At 42.2% G+C, this 27,521-nt stretch overlaps 1 protein-coding gene across 1 annotated transcript; it reads left to right on the plus strand.

The window, feature by feature from the left end:
- Nucleotides 1–1,345: 1,345 nt before the first annotated feature.
- LOC129836490 (solute carrier family 22 member 7-like) lies at nt 1,346–18,268 on the plus strand. Its single transcript, XM_055902763.1, has 11 exons — nt 1,346–1,699; nt 2,433–2,849; nt 3,640–3,743; nt 3,837–3,991; nt 4,213–4,381; nt 5,054–5,177; nt 6,735–6,844; nt 8,965–9,179; nt 9,499–9,607; nt 10,059–10,271; nt 17,874–18,268. The coding sequence occupies exons 2-11, from the start codon at nt 2,472–2,474 to the stop codon at nt 17,950–17,952; spliced, it is 1,656 nt and encodes a 551-aa protein (XP_055758738.1). The 5' UTR covers nt 1,346–1,699; nt 2,433–2,471; the 3' UTR covers nt 17,953–18,268.
- The last annotated feature ends 9,253 nt before the right edge of the window (nt 18,269–27,521 follow it).

Consider the following 27,521-nt stretch of genomic DNA (forward strand, 5'->3'; position numbering starts at 1 on the left):
TGAAGGAGGGGAGACAGGTTAAAGAAGGATTTTTAAGCCTTGAGACAAGATACATGGATTGTGTATATGTGCTGTTCAGACGGTGAAGGGGCAAGACAAAGATTTAAGTGCCTTTGAACGGGGTATGGTAGTAAGTGCCAATCGCACTAGTTTGTGTCAAGAACGAGAACACTGCTGGGTTTTTCACGCTCAGTTTCTTGTGTGTATAAAGAATGGTCCACAACCCACTAAATATTAGGAAGGTGTTCTTAATGTTTTGTAAACTCAGTGTATATTTCATTATTTTAATTGAGGATATACAGTATATCTATATACATCTGCATGTTCACACCCTTTAAATCATCATAGTACCGGCCTCTAAAATCATTGACATGTGCCACCATTGACATATGGCATCAGTAATTGTCCTAAAATAAATACATTTGTATTATTTTGAAAGAATATCTGTCAACTAGAAAAGGACATTAACTGAAGTAAATGTGGTGTGCTTGCTAGTCTTGAAGTATGTCCGGTTGTGAAATAGTATTAGTAGTGGTATTAGTGGTAGGAATGGCAGTAGTAATGGTAGTAATAGGGTTTTCATAGGCTTTGTATTAGTTATTGTGACCTATTTTGGGGTGGTTTGTAGTCTTGGAGTTATTATAGTGGGTTATAGTGGGCTAGTATAGTAAGCTCTAGTAAGTACTATATGATCATAAGCCATATAATCTGTTTTTAAGGTCTCAAAATCTTTCAGTTTGAACATTCTGTAAGTTTTGTGGCAGTGATTTGAGTTTAGAATATTGAAGCCTGCAGTCTGCAATTCAAATTAATTATAGTTTAGAAATTATGAATGGTAGCAAAAACGTGTGTTTAAGCCATCAAAGTTGGGTTAATTCCTAATTCGTTTGCATGCAAAGAGGCACCAGATAGTCTGGTAACAATGCCAACACGGTGGACGCATAAGAGAGAAATTTGAATACAATGTGAATACGTGACAAACCTTTATCAGATAGTGAATGGATCATATTGATCAGATCACAAAACTCACATGTTAGCACAAGGTGTAAAGGAGGCTTTGGTGTCAGTACCTACTTTTTTCTGTATCACAGCATATTTATTACAAGAATGTGAAAACACTCAAAAGAAAAACATTGTGTGTGTGGACAATGAACTATGTTGACTTATGCACAATGTCAACAGTGTATCAACGTACCAATATCTTGTGACAAAAAAATATAATATAAACAAATTATAAAATGTTTGTCACACCTCTCCAATCAGAACAGCTCAGCTCTTGGCCAATATGCTTGCCTCACACTGGTCCAGCTGTCAGCTAACACAACAGTCTAGTTTCTGAACTCTGCTCCCAGCTCAGGGGGTCGGGAGGTGTGGAGAGAGGGGGAGTGTGATTGAGTCTGGAAGTGGCATAAACTTTGTTTCCCATTTTGGTTATCTGGGGTCTGGGAACATATTTCCTCAAAGCTTATTGAAGGTGACTTAGAGACTTATCTACTTCTACTTCTGTTGGAAAGCCAGTGGAGGTGTTTCTACCTGAGAAGGACGTGTTTCCAGTAGAGAGGACATCAGAAGGCAGGCTAGCTCTTAGGACTCAAGACTTCAACCTGTGCCGAGAGTTGTCTGTGGTCCCACTGCTAGAGGGAAGTACTGGCCAGAAGAGTCTCTCGCCCACCCTCTCTTGACCCAAGACCTCTACTAAGTAAGTCCTAAATGATTTAATTCTCTCAAGCTCTGTGGATGAATACAGATGTAGGATCTTAATTTGAGCCAGTTTGCTACAGCAGGAAAATATTCCTGCAGCAAAAGGAAATGTGAATTCTTATGTGGATTATAATTAAATCCTTAAGAGTGCGTGTGTGTCAATCTAAGTAACATAATAAAATAAACCCCCATCAAAATCTGTCAGTTTAAGCTAAAAATAGATATTTGTTGCATGGACTGCTTCTCAATCCATTGCATCCACATTTGTCAGCCTTATACATCTGCATGGAAGGAGGCCGAGCTACAGCAATGTTTGTCAGACTGAGAAATCCCAAAAATCGGTCTCCTCACGAAAACGTCTGTACGGTAAAACCCCCATAAGCCCACGGGACTCGTCTGAAGTCGGTAAAGCTGATGTTCCAACTTCTGTCTGTAGTGTGCGAACCGTTTGCTCTACAACCCCCCCCAACAGCTTAGAGTTTTAGTTAATGGACATTTTTGTGGGGGTTGATACATTTTTTGTGGAAATTACAAACTTCAGATGCCTTTTTAATTTTGAAACCTCAAATAGAGAACAAGGAAAGTTCTCCTGGATCAGGGTGACCAATTTAAGATCCTCCACATTAGCGCACTCACATTTTCCTCATTGCAGACTGCATACAAACAACACAGTAGGCTATGTTTCATTGTTCTGCATGGCTTAAATTAAATTGATTCTCTTCCACTTTTAGCTGTATTGCAAAGGATCACCCTCTTGCCCAAGCTTGAGGATGAAGTTTGACAACATTCTAGAGGAGATCGATGGCTGTGGATGGTTTCAGGTGCTGATCGTCACTCTGCTCTGTGTCCCTCGAGTGATACTACCGTGTCACTTCCTGCTGAACAACTTCATAGCAGCTGTGCCCTCTCACCACTGTGACCTCAGCGCTCTGGATGATGGCGGCCTCTTTGGGAATCTGACCCAGGAGCAGAGACTGACTGTCAGCGTTCCAGTACAGGAAGATGGAACTCCAAGATCCTGTAAGATGTTCCCAGAGCCCCAGTTCCAGCTCCTTTCCAACTCCAATGACAGTGACCTAGTTACAGTCCCCTGTCAGAATGGATGGGCATATGACAACAGCACCTTCAAATCCACTATGGCAACAGAGGTAAAATACTTCCAATGGTATCAGTTGAGTGCTGGATAGCTGATGCTAATGGTTCAAAGGCCAAAGCAAATTACAAAGGTTGACAAGAATAAAGGAATAAAGCAGAGGAAGGCATTAGGCGGCCCATTGACCAAATTCGTCCTGCAAGCGATTTTATTTGACCCCAAAAGTTTTCTAAATTAAAATGAAAAAAGGAATTCAACTCAAAATTATTTTATGTTGGCATTTCCATTCCCAAGTATTCCCATGATTAAATAGAGAGACAAACAGTGTGTGATCGATCCTGTCTCAATATAATCAAGGTATGAAACGATTATGATATTGTCAAATGAAATGTAGCCTTCTTGCCCGTTTGGTCTTAATTGTGGTCTATTTGCAGTACATTAATGATTATAATGATGTTCCGGCCCCCCGACCTACGACCAGCAGATTAATGTCATTTTGTATTAACCAAGGCTTTGAGCAAATTATACAGTGTCTTGACCCATGAACACAATACAGAACCAAATTGAAAACTCTGTAAGACAATTAAGAGAGAAAAGGGTTTTAAATGAGACCCCTCAGAGTTAGTCAATTATTTTCAAATTCCCTGGTTTGTTGTTATAGTCACATTACATGCAATTCTGCGCCCATTTATTCAATCAGAATTTCACTGGTTAGATATTGTCCCCACTTTATGTAACATACTATTATCATTGTTATTATTATCCTCTTCAACTGGTACATGTAATAGGAATTGTGAACGCATGCTTTCTTGACTGTCACTATCATTGCTCCTCTTTCTATAAAGTGGGACCTTGTCTGTGACAGAAAAGGCATGAATAAAGCCACAGCCACCATTTTCTTTGTTGGCGTGATGATTGGAGCCATAGCCTTTGGTACCCTCACTGACAAGTAGGTCATTTTACCCCAATACCTGATATCTACATTCTTTCTTTACATTGAATTATTTATTCGTGGCTATGTTTCTTGAATGCTCTTTTCCAGGTTTGGGAGGAAGCCTATGCTATTGGTGTCCTATACCATATCTATGGTATTTGGATTTGCCAGTGCATTCTCTAACTCCTATACCATGTTCGGAGTGATGAGATTCTTTACTGGCTTTGGACTTACAGGCATCAGCATCATCTCGACTGTTCTCAGTAAGCTAAGCTCTATAGATTTCATATGAACAAAATGTTAGACTCCATTGCTAAGCAATTTAATTAAATGCAGTTATGAAAGTATTACCTAACAACATGTTAATACAGTGTATTTAATAGTGTAGTTAGTGTTGTTACGGAGGTATAAGAGAAAGTTCATGTAAAGTGAAACCCAACAATATTGTTAAAACAGTTTTTAACTCTATTTACATTCTTTCAAGGTTTGGAGTGGGTGGACATTAAGCACCGGGCATTGATAGGTATAACGGGCAGCATGGCCTGGTCGTTTGGCAACATGATGCTAGCGGGCATTGCATATCAAGTGAATGATTGGCGGATGCTAATGATAGCTGTCTCTGCACCCCTGGGCTTGGCTATCATCACTTGGTGGTAAGAATACACTGGGTGATATCTGGACCATATCCTAAACATATCAATGGATATCTGGATTTGACATGTTTTTGATACAGCATGATACCGATGCAGACGAAGATGCATATCTATACATGTGTAACCAGCCCCACCCACCACCATGGGGTAGAAGAACTCACCTGAATAATGCACATTCCAAATTTTGCATCACATACAGTAAACTACTGTATAATATAAACTGGGTGGTTCGAGCCCTGAATGCTGATTGGCTGAAAGCCGTGGTATGAGGCCGCATACCACGGGTATGACAAAACATGTATTTTTTGCTGTTGTAGTTACATTTGTAGCCAGTTTATAATAGCAATAACGCACCTCTGTGGTTTGTGTTATATGGCCAATTTACCACGGCTAAGGGCTGTATTCAGGCACTCTCTATACCACACACCCTCGGGCCTTATTGCTTAAATATAGTTCACTACAGTATTGCAGTGACCTTAGGACAAGGTCCTTAGTGACCTCTTCAAGAGGGTCGGACCACTTCTTGGCATAACAGTTGAAGTGTTGGACTGCGAGTCACAGGAACCCAAGTTTGAGGCAGGATTTGAGGCTACACTCCAAATCCACTACATTATGCAGGGAACTGGTTATTATTGTGCTTTGACCCATTGTAATGGTTGATCATCACTGCAGGTGGCTCCCTGAGTCTGCCAGGTGGCTCATAGCCAATGGCAAAGTGGAAAGAGCCCATCTTTACCTGGAGAAATGTGCTCGTTTTAACAACAGAAAGGACTTCACGTCCAAAATCAAACTTGAGGTAAATGCAACAATTTTCAGTTGCTAGTATTTACTGCTAATAATTACTCTTATTCACAAATGCACATGGCATGCAATCATTTATACAGATTTATTACAGTTATGAGGTGTTAGAAAGAGCATAGGTTTGAAGCACAAATATACAGTACAAGTCAAAAGTTTGGACACACCTACTCATTCAAGGGCTTTGCTTTATTTTTACTATTTCTACATTGTAGACTAATAGTGAAGACATCAAAACTATGAAATAACACATATGGACTCATGTAGTAACCAACTAAATGTTAAACAAATCAAAATGCATTTGATATTTTATATTTGAGATTCTTCAAGTAGCCACCCTTTGCCTTGATGACAGCTTTGCACACTCTTGGCATTCTCTCAACCAGCTTCATGGGGGAGTCACCTAGAATGCATTTCCATTATCAGGTGTGCCTTGTTAAAGTTCATTTGTGGAATTTCTTTCCTTCTTAATGCGTTTGAGCCAATCAGTTATGTTGTGACATGTTAGGGGTGGTGTACAGAAGATTGCCCTATTTAGTAAAAGACAAAGTCCATATTATGGCAAAAACTACACAAATAAGCAAAGAGAAACGACAGTCCATCATTACTTAAGACATGGTCAGTCAATCCGGAAAATTTCAAGAACGTTGAAAGTTTCTTCAAGTGCAGTCACAAAAACCATCAAGCGCTATGATGAAACTGGCTTTCATGAGGACCTCCACAGGAAAGGAAGACCCAGAGTTACCTCTGCTGCAGAAGATACGGTCATTAGAGTTAGCTGCACCTCAGAAATTACAGCCCAAATAAAGTCTTCACAGAGCTCAAGTAACAGACACATCTATATGTGGTTCCCATCGTGAAGTATGGAAGAGGAGGTGTGAAGCGGGGGGGGGGGGGGGGGGTGGTTTGGTGGTGACACTGTTGCTGGTGTCACCTGGTGTGACATTGCTGGTGAAACTTATTTCATAGTTTTTATGTCTTCACTATTATTCTACAATGTCAGAAATAGTAAAAATAAAGAAAAACCCTGGAATGAGTAGGTGTGCCCAAACTTTTGACTGGTACTGTATGTGGAGGATACACTAGCCATAAATGTAACACACTGGAACTAACTATCCCAAGCCAACAGCATACCACCCTGCATCCCACTGCTGCCTTGCTTCTGAAGCTAAGCAGGGTTGGTCCCTGGATGGAAGACCAGATTCTGTTGGAGGGCCAGTAGGAGGCACCCTTTCCTCTGGTCTAAAAAAAACTACCATTGCCCTGTGTAGGGTGCTGTCTTTTGGATGGGACGTTAAATGGGTGTCCTGACTCTCTGTGGTCACTAAAAATCCCACGGCACTTATCATAAGAGTAGGGCTGTTAACCCTGGAGTCCTGGATAAATTCCCAATCTGCCCCTCATACCGTCACCTAATCATCCCCAGTTTACAATTGGCTCATTCATCTCCCCTGTAACTTTTCCCCATGCTGTAAATGAGAATGATTTCTCAGTCAACTTACCTGGTTAAATAATTAAAAATAAACTAACCTAGCCTCTCTCCCATACTGCTTAGCACCTGTCTGATGTGGTTGGCATGGACAACCATAACAAGACCTACTCCTACCTGGACCTGGTGAGGACCCCAAAGATGAGAAGACTGGCTCTGCTAACAGGCATAGTGTGGTGAGTATATCTGGCTCTGCTAACAGGCATAGTGTGGTGAGTATATCTGGCTCTGCTAACAGGCATAGTGTGGTGAGTATATTTGGCTCTGCTAACAGGCATAGTGTGGTGAGTAGATCTGGCTCTACTAACAGGCATAGTGTGGTGAGTAGATCTGGCTCTACTAACAGGCATAGTGTGGTGAGTATATCTGGCTCTACTAACAGGCATAGTGTGGTGAGTATATCTGGTTCTACTAACAGGCATAGTGTGGTGAGTATATCTGGCTCTACTAACAGGCATAGTGTGGTGAGTATATCTGGCTCTACTAACAGGCATAGTGTGGTGAGTATATCTGGCTCTACTAACAGGCATAGTGTGGTGAGTATATCTGGCTCTACTAACAGGCATAGTGTGGTGAGTATATCTGGCTCTACTAACAGGCATAGTGTGGTGAGTATATCTTCCTCTGTATGGACTGGTACTGTATAGACTAGTTTGGGGCTGTATGGACCGGTACTGTATGGACTGGTTTGGGGCTGTATGGACTGGTTTGCAGTACAGTATGGACTGGTTTGGGGCTGTATGGACTGGTTTGCAGTACTGTATGGACTGGTTTGGGGCTGTATGGACCGGTATTGTGTGGACTGGTTTGCAGTACTGTATAGATTGGTTTGGAGCTGTATGGACTGGGTTGCAGCACTGTATAGACTGTTTTGGGGCTGTATGGACTGGTACTGTATCGAGTAGTTTGCGGGTGTATGGACTGGTACTGTATGGACTGGTTTGCAGTACTGCATAGACTGGTTTGGGGCTGTATGGACTGGTACTGTGTGGACTGGTTTGCAGTACTGTATAGATTGGTTTGGAGCTGTATGGACTGGTTTGCAGCACTGTATAGACTGTTTTGGGGCTGTATGGACTGGTACTGTATCGAGTAGTTTGCGGGTGTATGGACTGGTACTGTATGGACTGGTTTGCAGTACTGCATAGACTGGTTTGGGGCTGTATGGACTGGTACTGTGTGGACTGGTTTGCAGTACTGTATGGACTAGTTTGGGGCTGTATGGATCGGTACTGTATAGACTGGTTTGAGGCTGTATGGACTGGTTTGAGGCTGTATGGACCGGTACTGTATGGACTGGTTTGGGCTGTATGGACCGGTACTGTACTGTATGGTTTGGGGTTGTATGGACTGGTTTGGACTGGTTTGGACTGTATGGACTGGTTTGGGCTATATAGACTGGTTTGGGCTGTATGGACTGGTTTGGGCTGTAGGGACCGGTACAGTATAGACTGGTTTGCGGCCCATACAGTACACAAACCAATGAAGAATCTCCATTGAAAGTGCTTCTTAATACAGGACTAGTTTTAGGCCTAGATTCAATTAGATCAAGCGTTAACCAGCGATAGCACACACCCACATAGCTGATGTTTTGGCAGTGTCAGAGGTGGAACTGCCTTGGAGCTGTAAAATCGTGAGTAGCTGCCCTTGCAATGATTGTCATGAAGCCACAACCGCCCCACTCGCGTTAGAAGATTAGAACAAGAAAGTGTAGGCTATATAGAAATAATTATGCTCAAATTGAAAAATCATAACACTAAGTAATAAAGATTTGTATCATCCTAATCGAAGTGTAAATTACATCTCACATTCCAGTGTTTGAACTTGTAAACAAGGCTGCATGGGATTTCTGTTAATGCAGCCAATGGCAATGTCCGCTTTAGGTATAATGCTGGAAGCCACTTGTGGATTTGACAGGTCTAACGCAGTTCCACCTCCGACACCCCTGAAATGCGGATGTCGGCGAAAGCAGATCTGATTGGATAGAGCTCTTGATTAATCTGTTTCTGTAGAAAGTGTCCTTATGTGTCTGTGAGTTATCTTTTATCTTTATCAAGTCAAACATAATGTATACCTCATTGACTACTTTGTCAATGTCATCGTATTTCCAGTCACGAGTGTAATTTAGACTAAACAGTCATTAGCCTCCCAGAATGACTGGGCTTATCATGACTTTAGGGCACTGCTATAGAGGGCGGCTTGAGAACGTTCATAACAATGGCATGATGCGACCGAGTGACAGAGGTGCAACTTATGACAAACACAACGTAGATGTCATTGTGTTCTCTCCTCACAGGTATGGCGTGGCCTCAACATACTATGGCATCAGTTTAAACATTACAGGGTTTGGCCTGAATGTCTACCTCACCCACTTCATCTACTCTGCCATCGAGGTGCCCGCCAAGATGGTCGTCTACTTCTGTCTCGATACCATTGGTCGGAAACACTGCCAGGCAGGCACCCTTCTGCTAACGGGAACCTGCATCGCCATCAACATCTTTGTGCCCAAAGGTGACTACATAAATAGGCCATTATTATTGCTTTATAAATGATCATAAAGGTTGTAAATTAATTATGAATTATAATGCTTATAATGCTTAAATGCAAAGAAATGATATGAATAATGAAATATATAATTATTAATATTGTATAAAAAGTTTATAAATGCTTATGAACGTTTATATTAAAGTGTAACCCAAAATGAATTCCTAGATGATTATGTGGAGTAAATTGGACAGTAAGGGATGTTTATTATTTGGCCTTTTTTTCGTCAGTGTTTGAGAGATGACGGTGTAATTCTCAGGATCTGTTGTTTTGTTCCTCTGTTCAGGTCAGTGGCATGTTCGCACCATCGTCGCTGTGCTTGGGAAAGGCCTATCAGAGGCCTCCTTCACCACTGTCATCTTGTATACAGCTGAACTCTACCCTACGGTCGTAAGGTCAGATTTACCGGTGCATTTTCACAGTGAAACACTATTAGAGTTAATTTCCTCAAACTGAAGCATGCTTTAACATTTTACATTGACATTTTAGTAATTTAGCAGACGCTCTTAGCTAGAGCGACTGACAATTAGTGCATTCATCTTAAGATAGCTAGGTGAGACAACAACACATCACAATCGTATCAAGTATATTTTCCCTCAACAAAGTATTTATCAGCAAAGACAGTGTGTCAGGGGAGCTGTGAGAGTTGCTCAGGCTGCATAACAAAAATTACTAACAAAAATAAAATAAATGTAACCTTTATTTTACCATGTTGTCCCATTGAGGTCAAAATATCTATTTTTCAAGGGAGACCTGTGGAATGCAATGTACGGTGTCCATATTAGGACAGCTTCAGTCTCAGCAGGAGTTTTCTGAGTCTCACTATCAACATTCTCCCCCTAACAGACAAAATGGGTTGGGTTACAATAACTTCATGGCTCGGTTGGGCGTGTCCATAGCACCCCTCATCATTCTATTGGAGGACGTGTGGAAGCCCCTCCCTGAAGTTATCATCTGTTGTGTGTCCATTCTGTCTGGTCTGGTGGCCTTCCTTCTCCCAGAAACCCACAATGCAAGGCTGCCAGAGACTATTGAGGACATTGAACAAACAAAAAAAAGGTAAACCAGCCGACTTCACAAAGATTGTCAGCGTAATTTGTAACCCGCTGTTACAGTATATACCAGCAGTAGTGGAAAAAGTACCAAATGGTCATACTTGAGTAAAAGTAAAGATATCTTAATTAACAGAACATGACTCAAGTAAAAGTGATATTCACCCAGTAAAATACTACTTGAGTAAAAGTCTAAAAGTGTTTGTTTTTAAATATACTTAAGTATCCAAAGTAAATGTAATTGCAATAAATCATTTCAAATTCCCTATATTAAGCAAAACAGATGGCACAATTTTCTTGTTTTTGATTTATTTACGGATAGCCAGGGGAACACTCTAATTCTCAGACATCAATTACAAACAAAGCATTTGTGTTTAGTAAGTCTGCCAGATCAGAGGCAGCAGGGATCAATTAATCCATCAAATGTATTTATAAAGCCCTTCTTAAATCAGCTGATGTCACAAAGTGCTGTACAGAAACCCAGCCTAAAACCCCAAACAGCAAGCAATGCAGGTGTAGAAGCATGGTGGCTAGGAAAAACTCCCTAGAAAGGCCGCAACCTAGGAAGAAACCTAGAGAGGAACCAGGCTATGAGGGGTGGCCAGTCCTCTTCTGGCTGTGCCGGGTGGAGATTAAAACAGAACATGGCCAAGATGTTCAAATGTTCATAGATGACCAGCAGGGTCAAATAATAATAACCACAGTGGTTGTCGAGGGTGCAACAGGTCAGCACCTCAGGAGTAAATGTCAGTTGGCTTTTCATAGCCGATCATTCAGAGTATCTCTACCGCACCTGCTGTCTCTAGAGAGTTGAAAACAGCAGGTCTGGGACAGGTAGCACGTCCGGTGAACAGTTGAAACAGGATGACCACATGTTCTCATGATAAGTGCTTGAATTCGACAATTTTCTTGTCAAGGCATTCAAAATGTAATGAGTACTTTTAGGTGTCAGGGAAAATGTATGGGAGTAAAAAGTACATACTTTCTTTGGAAATAGGGGAGTAAAAGTAAAAGTCGTCAAAAAATATAAATAGTATGTACAATGTTCGTACTTCAAAGTATTTGTACTTAGTTATTTTACACCACTGTCTTCCAGGGCTGCCAGGAAAACATGGTACGAGACGGCATCCCTTGCAGTTAGAGTGCAGTATAACTGCAATACACTGCAGTTAAAGTGCAGTATAACTGCAGTATGCTGTAAATACTGCATAAAAAATAGCACCGTTTTTTTACTGCAGTAATTTTGCTGTGTAACTGCAGTTAGAGTGCAGTATAACTGCAGTTATTCTGCAAATACTGCGTCCAAAATACCACAGTTGAATGAGGTTACTTGTCACGTTCTGACCATAGTTCTTGTGTGTTGTGCTTGTTTTAGTGTTGGTCAGGACGTGAGCTGGGTGGGCATTCTATGTTGTGTGTCTTGTTTGTCCATTTCTATGTTTGGCCTAATATGGTTCTCAATCAGAGGCAGATGTTTTGTGTTGTCTCTGATTGGGAATCATATATAGGTGGCTTGTTTTGTGTTGGGGATTGTGGGTGGTTGTTTCCTGTCTTTGTGTTTTCTCTGCACCAGATAGGACTGTATCGTTTTGCCACATTTGTTATTTTGTATTTGTGTTAAGTGTTCACGTTTATTCTTTCGTAATTAAACATGTTGAGCACAAGCTACGCTGCGTCTTGGTCCGATCCCTGTTACATCTCCTCTTCAGATGAAGAGGAAGAAGGTTGCCGTTACATTACTGCACTTTTACTGCAGTTTCAAAACTGCAATCTTTTATTGTAAGGGATTTGCAACAGCACTTTTCTATCAGTTTGATTTAGTTTTATTAAATATATTGATGCATTAAAAAGACAGGCATAGGGTTGTTCTTCAGACCGATTTGTCAACTCAATTTCTCTGTCCTTTACATCAAAGTGCTGCTGCAGGTCTTTGCATGTCTTGACCAATCAGATTCACGGAAATCGCACTTCGTGCGAGATGGGCACAAGCACAAAGCTCAAGGCGCGCTCTCTGCTTTCCTTCGGAATTTGTTAAGCAAGTGTGATAACACATCACTCCTGACAGACACAAGCAAAAACTATTCCATAAATGTAGCACCCTACACCTAAACATCAGCGATCTGACATGTTTCACTGCATGAAAAATATAATATTTTTCAGTCTGATCAACTGTAGGCTACTAACAGCAGCTGCATAGTCTAGCATTCTATGCACCCTGTCCTTCTAGCCAGGGAAAAACAAAGCCGTAACGTTGTGTATTTATAGCCCATTTGTTACCTAGACTTTTTCCATTCAAAATGATTAACTGCAATTAATCAATAAACACAATAGCTGACAAGTTTAGGCCTACAGTTGCATAGAGCAGGACTAAACCGGTCACGGCCGTTGAAAGAACTGGACCAAGGTGCAGCGTGGTAGAGTACATATTCCTTTATTTAAGTGAATACGCCGACAAAACAATAAACACTACAAAACAAACCGTGAAGCTAAAGGCTATGTGCCATAAACAAAGTCAACTTCCCACAAAGAAAGGAGGGAATAGGGCTACCTAAGTATGGTTCCCAATCAGAGACAACGATAGACAGCTGTCCCTGATTGAGAACCCTACCCGGCCAAAACATAGAAATACAAAATCATAGAAAAACAAAACATAGAACACCCACCCCAAATCACACCCCGACCAAACCGAGACACAAAAAAGGCCCTCCAAGGTCAGGGCGTGACAGTACCCCCCCCCCCCCCCCCCAAAGGTGCGGACTCCGGCCGCAAAACCTGAACCTATAGGGGAGGGTCTGGGTGGGCATCTATCCACTGTGGCGGCTCAGGTGCGGGACGCAGACCCCGCTCCACCACTGGCTCACCCCACTTTGGTGGCACCTCTGGTGCGGGGACCCTCGTTGCGGGCCCCGGACTGGGCACTCTCGTTGCAGGCCCCGGACTGGGCACTCTCGTTGCAGGCCCCGGACTGGAGAACGACGCTGGAGGCTCCTGACTGGAGATCGTTGCTGGAGGCTCCAGACTGGGGACCGCAGCCTCCTGGGGACCGTCACTGAAGGCTCCGGACTGGAGGCCGTCGCTGGAGGCTCCGGACTGGAGACCGTCGCTGGAGGCTCCGGACTGGAGGCCGTCGCTGGAGGCTCCGGACTGGAGGCCGTCGCTGGAGGCTCCGGACTGGAGGCCGTCGCTGGAGGCTCCGGACTGGAGGCCGTCGCTGGAGGCTCCGGACTGGAGGCCGTCGCTGGAGGCTCCGGACTGGAGGCCGTCGTTGGTGGCTTCGTGCCATGGATCATCCCTGGAGGCTTCTTGCCATGGATCATCCCTGGAGGCTTCTTGCCATGGATCATCCCTGGAGGCTTCTTGCCATGGATCATCCCTGGAGGCTTCATGCCATGGATCATCCCTGGAGGCTTCATGCCATGGATCATCCCTGGAGGCTTCATGCCATGGATCATCCCTGGAGGCTTCGTGCCATGGATCATCCCTGGAGGCTTCGTGCCATGGATCATCACTGGAGGCTTCGTGCCATGGATCATCACTGGAGGCTTCGTGCCATGGTTCATCACTGGAGGCTTTGTGCCATGGATCATCACTGGAGGCTTTGTGCCATGGATCATCACTGGAGGCTTTGTGCCATGGATCATCACTGGAGGCTTCTTGCCATGGATCATTACTGGAGGCTTCTTGCCATGGATCATCACTGGAGGCTTCTTGCCATGGATCATCACTGGAGGCTTCTTGCCCTGGATCATCACTGGAGTGAGGAGACGTATGGGCAGTCTGGTACATGGAGCTGCCACAGTGCTCACCAGGCTGGGGAGACATACAGGAGGATTAGTTTTGGGCGCAGGCACAGGACTCACCAGGCTGGAGAGACATACAGGAGCCCCTGTCCTTGGCAGAGGCACCGGATACACTGGGCCGTGGAGGCGCACTGGAGGTCTCGAGCTTGGAGCCTGCACAACCCGTCCTGGCTGGATGGTTATCTTCACCCCTCAAATGCAGGGCGCTGGCACAGGACGCACTGGGCTGTGCAGACGTACCGGAGATAGTGCGCAGAGCCGGCACAGGATATCCTGGGCCGTAGAGACGTACTGGCGGCCAGATGCGCTGAGCAGGCACCCTCCGACCTGGCTGGATGCCCACTCTAGCCCGGCCGAGTCGGGGAGCTGGAAGGTAGCGCACCGGGCTGTGCACGCGTACTGGAGACACCGTGCGCTCCAACGCATAACACAGTGCCTGACCAGTACAACGCTCACCACGGTAAGCACGGGCAGTTGGCTCAGGTCTCCAACCTGACTCAGCCACACTTCCCGTGTGCCCCCCCCCCCAAAAAAAATTGGGGGGCTGCCTCTCGGGCTTTCTTGCTAGCCGTGTCCCTTCGTAACGCTGCCGCTCTGCTTTTGCTGCCTCCAGTTCCTCCCGTGGACGGCGATACTCCCCAGCCTGCCTCCAGGGTCCCTTACCATCCAGGATTTCCTCCCAAGTCCATAAATCCTTTGCCATTTAGGGTGTCCTCCCATGTCCAGTCCTCCTGAACAAGCTGCTCCTCCTTACCACGCTGTTTGGTCCATTTGTGGTGGGAAGTTCTGTCACGGCCGTTGAAAGGCCTTGGACCAAGGTGCATCGTGGTGTGCGTACATATTCCTTACGTATTAATTTAAGTGAATACGCCGACAAAACAATAAACACTACAAAACAAACTGTGAAGCTAAAGGCTATGTGCCATAAACAAAGTCAACTTCCCACAAAGAAAGGAGGGAAAAGGGATACCTAAGTATGGTTCCCAATCAGAGACAACGATAGACAGCTGTCCCTGATTGAGAACCCTACCCGGCCAAAACATAGAAATACAAAATCAGAGAAAAACAAAACATAGAATGCCCACCCCAAATCACACCCCGACCAAACCAAACAGAGACACAAAAATGCTCTCCGGGGTCAGGGCGTGACAAAACCATGCAAACCAGTATAAAACAGCTCAGCCCTGTGAGTTTTATTGTCCAATCATGCAAATATGGGTAGCTCAATATGGCAAAAGGAGTATGGGTAGCTTCAGCCCAATATGGTGACAGGAGTATGCGTGAGTGGATGTGTTGAAAGGAGTGGGTGTATGAAAAGAGAATCAGCTAATTGGGCAGCTTTGTTGTCACTCAAGACTGTTTGCATGGCTGATTGGGCTGCACTACGAGTCGAAATTAAAAGGCTCTGAGTGGTAAATCTGACATCTGCAGTTGCCGTACAGCATTATACGTCCTCTGCAGAAGTTAGGGCATGTATGCTTCTTGAGCTTCGCTGAGCAGAGCAGAGCTGTTGTGAAGCAAGTTATAGAAGAAGTGAGTTTGTGTTTATACAGGACCTCCCACCAAACAATCATGTCAATACGGAGCTATATGGGGCCCTCCACATTGTTACACAATTTGGGAGGCGCACGGCGATGCGGTACAGAGCTCCATTTGGCCACAGCATACCTCTGGAAGCTCCAGAATTGTGTCACACCCTTCATACGGAGCCTCCGACCACATTTTCAGATCAAGCATGAATTGGCTTTAAGCCGTCAGTCAGTGCTCCAGTGTTGTGCCTGTTGACTTGAAGTGCTTCCTACTGGGTATCATATTCTTGTTGCCGGTGGCACATAAGTGGCCATTTTTTTCTCTCACATGATTTTATTTCAAGTAGGATTGCAGCCTACACAAGAACTAAGTAATATTGATAACCATTTAGATGTCACCTTGATACATAGATAAACTCAGCAAAAAAACAGGGCCCTAGAACAGTCTGCAGCACCCGGCAAAAAAAATAAACGTCCTCTCACTGTCAACGGCATTTGTTTTCAGCAAACTTTTTTTATTTTTTTATTTTTTAAATTTTAGCCCCTTTTCTCCCCTATTTTTGTGGTATCCAATCGCTAGTAATTACTACCTTGTCTCATCGCTACAACTCCCGTACGGGCTCGGGAGAGACGAAGGTCGAAAGCCATGCGTCCTCCAAAGCACAACCCAACCAGCCGTACTGCTTCTTAACACAGCGCGCCTCCAACCCGGAAGCCAGCCGCACCAATGTGTCGGAGGAAACACCGTGTACCTGGCCCCCTTGTTTGGCGCGCACTGCGCCCGGCCCGCCACAGGAGTCGCTGGAGCGCGATGAGACAAGGATATCCCTACCGGCCAAACCCTCCCTACCCCGGACGACGCTATGCCAATTGTGCGTCGCCCCACGGACCTCCCGGTCGCGGCCGGCTGCGACAGAGCCTGGGCGCGAACCCAGAGACTCTGGTGGCGCAGTTAGCACTGCGTTGCAGTGCCCTAGACCACTGCGCCACCCGGGAGGCCCCTTGTTTTCAGCAAACTTAACAAGTGTAAATATTTGTATGAACAGAACAAGTTCCACAGACATGTGACAGAAATTGAATAATGTGCCACTGAACAAAGTGAGGGTCAAAATCAAAAGTTACATTCAGTATCTGGTGTGGCCACCAGCTGCATTAAGATTTGTCAGTTCTTGCTGTGAGATGTTACCCCACACTTCCACCAAGGCACCTGCAAGTTCCCAGACATTTCTGGGGGGTATGGCCCTAGCCCTCACCCTCCGATCCAACAGGTCCCAGACGTGCTCAATGGGATTGAGATCCGGGCTCTTCGCTGGCCATGGCAGAACACTGACATTCCTGTCTTGCAGGAAATCACGCACAGAACGAGCAGTATGGCTGGTGGCATTGTCATGCTGGAGGGTCATGTCAGGATGAGCCTGCAGGAAGGGTACCACATGAGGGAGGAGGATGTCTTCCCTGTAACGCACAGCGTTGAGATTGCCTGCAATGACAACAAGCTCAGTCCGATGATGCTGTGACACACCGCCCCAGACCATGACGGACCCTCCACCTCCAAATCGATCCCGCTCCAGAGTACAGACCTCAGTGTAACGCTCATTCCTTCGATGATGAACGCGAATCCGACCATCACCCCTGGTGAGACAAAACCGCAACTCGTCAGTGAAGAGCACTTTTTGCCAGTCCTGTCTGGTCCAGCGACGGTGAGTTTGTGCCCATAGGCGGCGTTGTTGCCGGTGATGTCTGGTGAGGACCTGCCTTTACAACAGGCCTACAAGCCATCAGTCCAGCCTCTCTCAGCCTATTACAGACAGTCTGAGCACTGTGTCTGTGCACCACACGGGACTGTTTCGTTTGTTCGTTCGTTTGTTGTAGTCTGTACCTGTTCGTGCGTTCTTCGTGTTATGTAAGTTCTCATGTTTTAGGTCAGTCTACGTCGTGTATTTGTTTTGTAGTTTTTTCAAGTGTTCTTCGTGTTTCGTCTGTTTGTAAATAAATTCATTATGTATTCACAACCCGCTGCGCCTTGGTCCGCTCAATCACCACAAGACGACCGTTACAGCTACTTTGAAGAATCTCAAATAGAAAATATGTTTTGATTTGTTGAACACTTTTTTGGTTACTCATGATTCCATATGTGTTATTTCAATAATTTTTGATGTCTTCACTATTATTCTACCATGTAGAAAATAGTAAAAATAAAGAGAAACCCTTGAATGAGTAGGTGTGTCCAAACTTTTGACTGGTATGTACATAAACAAAACATTGTCCTTCTCTCTCCAGAAGTCCCATCTTTGTCTCACCGCTGGAGAAAACTGAGGTCCTGCTGAAGTCACAGAAAAATAATGAGCTGGATCAGTGACTGAGACATTTACTTAACTGCATAGGTGTTATGTTTAGGGCCGCATACTGTACACAAGTTTCAAACTGTTTCAAGGGTATGATATTTCTGACTTCAGAACTGTTGTACGGAGTGGCTATAGCATGCTGAGTTTGTAATTCTAGCATTGCTTCTGTAATAAACCAATTCCAGTGGAACGTGTTGCATGCACCTTGTAGGTTCTGTAGCCAATCTCTTGTCTCTGTGGTTGATATACAGTATTTGAAGTGACTTCACATTCAAACTATAGGCTACATCAGTATTCACATTCAATAAATATTTGTATATTGCACGGACACAGGTTTCCAACACTGGTTTGTTTCATCATTTTTATACTTTATTAGAAAGTTGTAGAAAGAGATGGGTAAGTAGACAGGGTGGAGAAAGGCTGGAGTCAGAAATTTAACCCTGATCTCATCTCCAGTGGGGAGGCATACATGTTCATACAGCCGGTAGTGTTTCTCACTCAACAAGAGCTCTACACAATATTACAAACACTATGAGTGCAATGCTGGATCAAACCAGGATAAGTAGAACATCTTTAAAAACCTCTTCAGCTAACAACTTTGAAATGATTTTTCGGCGACTGTGTATTTGGGCATATATACAAGGGTAGGAGAACACACTACTGGCGAAGAATGCTGGTGGAGCATTTCCTGAAACACAAAGTGAAGGGGATAAAAACTGTAATATTCTCCTTCAATTTCATTTGAACTATTAGAACCAAGAGACATGTGTTTTGTTCCGAGGGAGACAATTCGGCGTATATGTCTCAGGCAGGGCTATTCTCTTATAAGTGTACAGGGCCCCTATGTCTTTTTCTTCATTTTGTGTTTCTCAAAGGTGGGTCCCATAGTCTGCCAGGTGGCTGATAGCCAATGGAAAAGTGGACAAGGCCCATTTCTACCTGAGCATATGTGCTAGGGTCAACCACAGGGAGCAGTTTATTACTGATATTAAAACTGAGGTCATATAAATGATATTATTATATTATACCATGGCATACTAGTTGAATACTAGTTTCTGATTGACTTGAAGGGCATAATTTCAAATAAAATAAATACAAATGTCACATGCGCCGAATACAACAGACCTTACCGTGAAATGCTTACTTACAAGTCCTTAACCAACAATATAGTTTTAAGAAAATAGACTAAAGAAAATATTTACTAAATAAACTAAACAGTTGTGTGTGTGTGTTATTTCCCTATATTGCATGGCAATATGAAGTAACAAAATCATATCCTGTGTGGCTCAGTTGGTAGAGCATGGAATTTGCAATGCCAGGGTTGTGGGTTTGGGGACCAGTACAGACATTAAAAAAAATGTATCCACTCACTACTGTAAATTCCTTTGGATAAGACTGTCTGCAAAATGACAACAAATTTTTTTGGGATTTGCACGGTTACATTGGTTAACGACTGATATGATTTATATATTGTATAAATATATTATACTTTATAAACAAGTATGTTATCTTTGTCTGTTGTCTTAATAACAGTTGATTTTCAATCCCATGTCAACTTATCTTCACTACTTTTCCTTCTGCAGCAGCAGTGGCCTGCTATAATGTCACTGATGTTCCATCTGTCTCAGGATGCCACCCAAGGAATACCCAGCCTGCAACACTTCAGACTTCTAGTGTCAGGAGCCTCTATTGAGTGTTTTTGTAACAACCGACTACTTCCAAAATCATCACTATCATCAATTGATAGAGAACATAACGTAGACAAACACCAACACTCCTCAGGTCAGGTGAACTTCAACAATAATAGTGATACCAGTTACCTGGAAAGGAACCAGTTACCATGATATGAAATAAGAACACCAGTCATGTACAGTAGTTTGTGGAAGTAGGCTATTTCTGATTGTCTCATCATTACAGAGAACTACCTATTCTGAATTACTGAGTTGTAAGAGTTGCATAAATCTTACCTGGAGTGACAGATAGGTAGAACCATTGTATCATGATATCTGATATCTGAGTCCTATGGCTCCAGATCAGTCATGGACACAGTGATGGTTCGCTGGTTGATGTCAGAGATTGAGGCTTTACCACAGTTCTTAGGATGGTCAATGCGCACAACAAAGGAGCAACTATCAAAATGATCCCCTTTACACTGGTATTTCACATGGTTTAAGTATTTCTGATCAGAGCAATATAGGATGGTGATGGAGACTCCTGTCTTCACAGACACAGACACACCAGCTGTAGATGTAGCTCATAGGCCGGCAGATTACGATATTGAGTTGTTTCATCTTACCATCCAAAGGGAACGTATGCTGTCGGCTATACATTTGCATCCCCTGTAGAACGATTTGTACCTAAAACATTTTCCATTCAGGCTGCAAAGGCGCCGATTTCCTCCTTAACATGATTTCATGGCAAGAAGGTGGAAAAGAACGGGGAAAATATGCATGCCGGTTGCATACTGTAAGTTCCCTTTGGACGGTGAGATGAAATGACTCAATATCTCCATATGCCGGGCTTTGAGCTAATACTGTGAAATTGTGAAATGACGATGATGCATTTTAGTGGAAGAGCTGTTTGAAAAGACTGCTTGAAATTTCTCTCTGTTTTGGTGGGATGGATTTTTGGGCTGCCTGATGACATCACTGGGCGGTAAATTAGTAGATAGACGAATAAGAAAGATAGTTCCAAACTTCTCTGCCAATAACAGATAGTTTTCAGTTTTTTCCCCTCCACACTCAGACCACTCCCAGACAGTCCTAGGAAAATTCTTGCTTGAGAAACTATTTTTGTTTCTTTTTTGACCATTTTAATTGAAAACAATCACAGCAAGGTACTATTACCCAGATAATGGTTTCATATTGAGATAAAAAACGGCTATATTGGACCTTTAATCACTTCATAGAAACATATTACCCTTACCTAAGAGTCTGAAAAAGATGAGGAAGAGGAGGGAGAGGGACAGTAAGAGATGAGGAGCCATGTGTGGATATGTGTCTGAGTGTAAATGTGTCAAGGACCAAGGCACCAAAGAGAATGACTGTATTGCTGGAGCCCATTATCTACTTAGACATCCCTGTTTCTAACTCTCTTCCTGCTGCTGTTGGTGTAAACATGGCTCCCTCAGTGGCAGACAGACTATTACATTCTGCATATGAACTAGTTTTTACCCAATGCGCTTAATCATTGCTGAGCGGTGGCCCTCTGCTGGAACATAGTAATCATTACAAACAGATAAATGACTGCAGAGGGGTCATGCACCACATTTAGCCATAGGGTCTTAGCACTAGACTCAGATGCTCAGCTCACAGTGCAGAGATGGAGTCGACAGACAGACCCTCAGATCAAAACCATGGTTTGTGGTTCATGGTTCAGAACACAACACAACACCGTCTTAAAAGCTACATTTTGGGAAAAATTACACAACAGCTGCCCGTCACTTGTTATGGTATAGAACTGAGGGTTGCGGTTTGGGAAATGTAACCAGTCTCAAATTCCTTGACAGAGCTCTATATGCAAGGAATGACAGTCCATGACATTCAACAGGTAGTTGTTACCATGATTTTAAGTTATACATTGTTTATTTACAGAATTGTAGTGGAGTAATAGCACCATATGTTTTGGGTTATGATAAAGACAGACAGTTGTGCTAACCTTATAAGTCATTTAAAAGTTAGATTCTTCAAAAACCAATGGGTAAGTAGATATACATAATTGAAATAACCATTGAATAGCTTCCCAAATCCCAAACTGTAGCTTTAATGTGGTTCTAATACATTTTTACAAGACATTAACTCCCACATTTAAACCACACAGTAGACTACAACATAATAGAGCAGAGAAACAACAAACAACTCTGGTCGTAGGTGTTGGTCACAGTTTGATCATCCTGTTGCAGGAGAACATTCCTTGTATATGAGGTTTTAAAAGGCTGCTGAAGTTTGTAATTTTCCACTTTGTAATTTCAGACTTGATTTCCCCTTATAATTTTTTTTATCAACCCCTACAAAAATGTGCATTAATTATAATCCACATAATAATTCACTTTTCCTGTTGCAGGATTATTTTCCTGCTACAGCAAACTGGCTCAAATTAAGATTCTACATCTGTGTTTCCCAACATCTGTGGTTTTGATCTGTATTCTACATAGGGTTACAAAATCCAGAAACGTTTAATATATTCCCTGGTTTTCCATCTTATTCCCTTCTGATTTCGGGAATCCTCCAATTGACAAGCACATCTGAGGAAAATCAGTACAACCTCATGACAGGATTCATGAAATGAAGCTAGAAATTAAAAAATGTTGATTGTAACGATTGTAACAATGAACAGTGACACTCCCTACTTCTACTCCAGTCCCTTCCTGTTGGTCCACATAGAGTTCTGGAGTACCAGAACACAGAGGTACAGACACCATAGAAAGAACTCAGCAGCAAACATGGTAATGTTATTATCATAATAAATGAACACAGAACAAATGTTTTTCTTCTTCGTATTTTCACATTGGCTAATTTAATTGCCTGGGTCAGAAATGCTGGAGATGGAGCTGTAAAAACCAAATAAAAAACAAGTGACCCAAGGGGAAAGGGTTTTGGAGCAGAGGGGCAGCAGATATAACACAAATGAAGTGATCCTCAGAAAGCCCAGCAGACTGCCTCAGTGCTTTAAGGATAGATGAAGGACACACAGATAATAGAGGGGTCTTTCTGGGATGGTTTAGAGTTGTGACAGAAGCATATTGGAGGCAGATATACTGTATTTTGGGACATGGGGGAGGGAGAGGGCTGATGGGAGTTTCGTATTTGATGTGTTACGAATTACAATTCGTATTATATGTTACGAATTTGTAAAATTTCCAATATCTTAAGAATTTGCAAAACATATGATATGTTACGAATTGTAGCTAGGTGGCTACTGTTAGTTATCTTGCTAACATTAGCTAGGGTAGGAGTTAGAGGTTAGGATTAAGGTTAGGTTTAAATTCAGGAGTTAGGTTAAAGGGTTAAGTTTAGGGTTAGGGTAAGGGTTAGCTAAAAGGGTTAAGGTTAGGGTTAGAGTTCGGAGAACGATTAGCTAACATGCTAAGTAGTTGTAAAGCAGCTAAAAGTAGTAAGTAGTTAAAAAGTTGCTTATTAGCTAAAGTTGTCTGTGATAAGATTTGAACTCATAACCTTTAGGTGTGATTGCATAAACAGTTGAAGTCGGAAGTTTACATACACCTTAGCCAAATACATTTAAACTCAGTTTTTCACAATTCCTGACATTTAATCCTAGTAAGAATTCCCTGTTTTAGGTCTGTTAGGATCACCTCTTTATTTTAAGAATGTGAAATGGCAGAATAATAGTAGAGAGAAAGATATATTTCAGCTTTTATTTCTGTCATCACATTCCTAGTGGGTCAGAAGTTAACATACACTGAATTAGTAGTTGGTAGCATTGCCTTTAAATTGTTTAACTTGGGTCAAACGTTTCGCGAAGCCTTCCACAAGCTTCCCACAATAAGTTGGGTGAATTTTGGCCCATTCCTCCTGACAGAGCTGGTGTAACTGAGTCAGGTTTGTAGGCCTCCTTGCTCGCACGTGCTTTTCAGTTCTGCCCACACATTTTCTATGGGATTGAGGTCAGGGCTTTGTGATGGCCACTCCAATACCTTGACTTTGATGTCCTTAAGCCATTTTGCCACAACTTTGGAAGTATGCTTGGGGTCATTGTCCATTTGGAAGACCCATTTGCGACCAAGCTTTAACTTCCTGACTGATGTCTTGAGATGTTGCCACATATATATCCACATAATTTTCCTGCCTCATGATACCATCTATTTTGTGAAGTACACCAGTCCCTCTTGCAGCATAGCACCCCCACAACATGATGCTGCCACCCCCGTGCTTCACGGTTGGGATGGTGTTCTTTGGCTTGCAAGCCTCCTCCTTTTTCCTCCAAACATAACGATGGTCATTATGGCCAAACAGTTCTATTTTTGTTTCATCAGACTAGAGGACATATCTCCAAGTACGATCTTTGTCCCCATGTGCAGTTGCAAACCATAGTCTGGCTTTTTTATGGTGGTTTTGGAGCAGTGGCTTCTTCCTTGCTGAGCGGCCTTTCACGTTATGTCGATATAGGACTCTTTTTACTGTGGATACAGATACTTTTGTACCTGTTTCCTCCAGTATCTTCACAAGGTCCTTTGCTGTTGTTCTGGGATTGATTTGCACTTTTCGCACCAAAGTACATTCATCTCTAGGAGACAGAACGCATCTCCTTCCTGAGCGGTATGACGGCTGCGTGGTCCCATGGTGTTTATACCTGCGTACTATTGTTTGTACAGATGAACGTGGTACCTTCAGGTGTTTGGAAATTGCTCCCAAGGATGAACCAGATGATTGAAGGTCTACAATTTGTTTTCTAAGGTCTTGGCTGATTTCTTTAGATTTTCCCATGATGTCAAGCAAAGAGGCACTGAGTTTGAAGGTAGGCCTTGAAATACATCCACAGGTACACCTCCAATTGACTCAACTAATGTCAGAAACTTCTAAAGCCATGACATAATGTTCTGGAATTTTCCAAGCTGTTTAAAGGCACAGTCAACTTAGTGTATGTAAACTTCTGACTTACTGGAATTGTGATACAGTGAATTATAAGTGAAAGAATCTGTCTGTAAACAATTGTTGAAAAGATTCCTTGTGTCATGCACAAAGTAGATGTCCTAACCGACTTGCCAAAACTATAGTTTGTTAACAAGAAATTTGTGGAGTGGTTGAAAAATTTGTTTTAATGACTCAAACCTCTAAGTGTATGTAAACTTCCGACTTCAATTGTTCATTTATTCTCTGAATACAAATTAATTAAGAAAGATTAAGATTATTATGTGATTCATCCATTAGAATAAAACTGTCACGTTCGTCGTAACATTGAAGAGAGGAGGACCAAGGCGCAGCGTGATAACAATACATCTTCTTTTAATTATAACGAAGACGAAACGAAGAACACTGACAAACTATACAAAACAACAAACGAACGTGAAGCTATAAAACGAAAGTGCAGACACAAGCAACTAACGTATAGACATAGACAATCACCCACGAACTACCTAATGAATATGGCTGCCTAAATATGGTTCCCAATCAGAGACAATGATAGACAGCTGTCTCTAACGTCGAACCAATCTAGGCAACCATAGACATACATACACCTAGACTAGACACTTTAACCAACTAAGCCACAGCACCCATAAACATACAAAAACCCCTAGACAATAAAAAACACATACATAAAAACACATGTCACACCCTGACCTAACTAAAATAACAAAGAAAACAAAGATAACTAAGGCCAGGGCGTGACAAAAACCCGGAAGATATGTGAGATAGGCCTAACAACTTTTGTCCATAGAGTGGCAATGATTTGTCTAGTTAAATAAAAGTTATATTAAAAAAAGTTATTAAAAAATGTCATAAACCCTCAAAGTTTCAGAATCGTGGGAAAATGGCAGCCATATTGGTAAGGGAGAAATCCAAACCAGTCTAATTAGAATTAATAGTAGAAGTATAATCCTGATTTCACTGATGTAGTAAAATAAAAGTAAGGTATGTAATATATCACAACTTGTGTTATAGAATTATTGTCAACCTAAAATAGTGTTACTTCATTATAAATACAGTTTATCCAGGTTTTGTAACAATTGAATGTATAAATAACCTCTAAAAGATATTTAAACAAACCATAAGTGTCCAAATTTTGGTTTTCTTGGAAAGCTGTGAATGCTATTATATCATACAATATCAGTAGGCTACGTATTGCATTTACAACTTGTCTAAATTCTTTCATCACCTAATTTCAGCCAGTGTGGCTGTGGATTGACTCCTATATTTTAATGGAAGGTTGGCATATTGGCAGTTAATTTTAAAAACTGTCTGGTTAGCTAGACAAACATACAGTGCAGATAAATTCTTCAAATTCATTATTTTACACAATATCTTATCACAACATTGGCAAACCATAGTTGACCAACTCTGTGAATAAAATGACTTAACTTTATACCATCATAAGAAGATTCATGTCCATTCTAGCATTCTAATTCCTAATTCTATGGTTTTGTCTTCCTGTCTTATGCTATGGTCCTCCAGTATTTTTCTTTACAGCTCCGCCGCTCAAGACTATGGGCCAATAGGGGAAATTGAGTTAGGCCTACCTGCAGTTTATCCCCAGTGACGCCACAAGAGGGAGTGAGAGGATTTGTAACTGTTGTCAGGGGGAGGTTTTGCCATGAATGGGACTTTAGTGCAATAACGTAAGACAAGCTCTTTAAGGCAGTGTGAATTTATTGGTTTTCCTTTAACTATTTTGGCTATTTATTCATCACAATTTATTTTATAAAATTTGCTTATGTAATATTGTCTTAACACTTATAGCAGCTTCATCATCATTTATTATTATTAATATAACTCGTTAGTGCCACTGTTGTCTCACAGTAGGTCTATCAGTAGGCCTATAATTTCTTCCAATTGTACTAGTCAACAGATTTTTTTTATCACAGATATTTCCTCTAGCCTGTTAGGCCTTGAACAGATGAACAATCAAACAGGATAATTGAAAGCCAGTAACAAAAAAAATGTAGCCACACAAAGCTGTATCCTTATGCTGTAGAATACCTGTTCAGAACCTGATTGCGTATAAAACTGCTTGGGGTAGAACTCTAGCTCAGAACACTCAACTAATAGGCTTCAAGCTTATGGTTCCAAGGCAGGCACACAACCGTGGGGGGATAGAGAGCAAATGTTGGCAGAAGCCTGGGAATCTCACCCCGACTATAGCTGAATAAACACAATCATTTGTTTACCCCTTCTTCCCTAGGATTAGGCCTAATTGGGGTGAGTGTGATCAGAGTGACACAAACACCAAGCATCAGCTATTAAACCCAATGTTTATCTTTCACAGTTTCTAAATAATCTCTTCTTTTTTTACCTCACACGTAATCCAGGCATGTACATATAATTTATATGGTTGTTTGTGAGTGTTGGCCAAACGTAGACCTGTTATAAATTATTTCATTAATTAATAAGTCAAGGTATAATCGCATTCCATAGTGAATGTGTTCTGAATCATTCCTGATGAAATTACTGTGCCTGTTTCACAGAATGTGTTTAAAGTTGGAAGGTATATCCATAGTCAGCTGGAAGGTATATCTATAGTCAGTTAGAAGGTATATCTATAGTCAGTTGGAAGGTATATCTATAGTCAGTTGGAAGGTATATCTATAGTCAGTTGGAAGGTATATCTATAGTCAGTTGGAAGGTATATCTATAGTCAGTTGGAAGGTATATCTATAGTCAGTTGGAAGGTATATCTATAGTCAGTTGGAAGGTATATCTATAGTCAGTTGGAAGGTATATCTATAGTCAGTTGGAAGGTATATCTATAGTCAGTTGGAAGGTATATCTATAGTCAGTTGGAAGGTATATCTATAGTCAGTTGGAAGGTATATCTATAGTCAGTTGGAAGGTATATCTATAGTCAGTTGGAAGGTATTTCTATAGTCAGTTGGAAGGTATATCTATAGTCAGTTGGAAGGTATATCCAT

This window comes from Salvelinus fontinalis, chromosome 37 (genome assembly GCF_029448725.1).
Source record: "Salvelinus fontinalis isolate EN_2023a chromosome 37, ASM2944872v1, whole genome shotgun sequence".
Taxonomy (NCBI): domain Eukaryota; kingdom Metazoa; phylum Chordata; class Actinopteri; order Salmoniformes; family Salmonidae; genus Salvelinus; species Salvelinus fontinalis.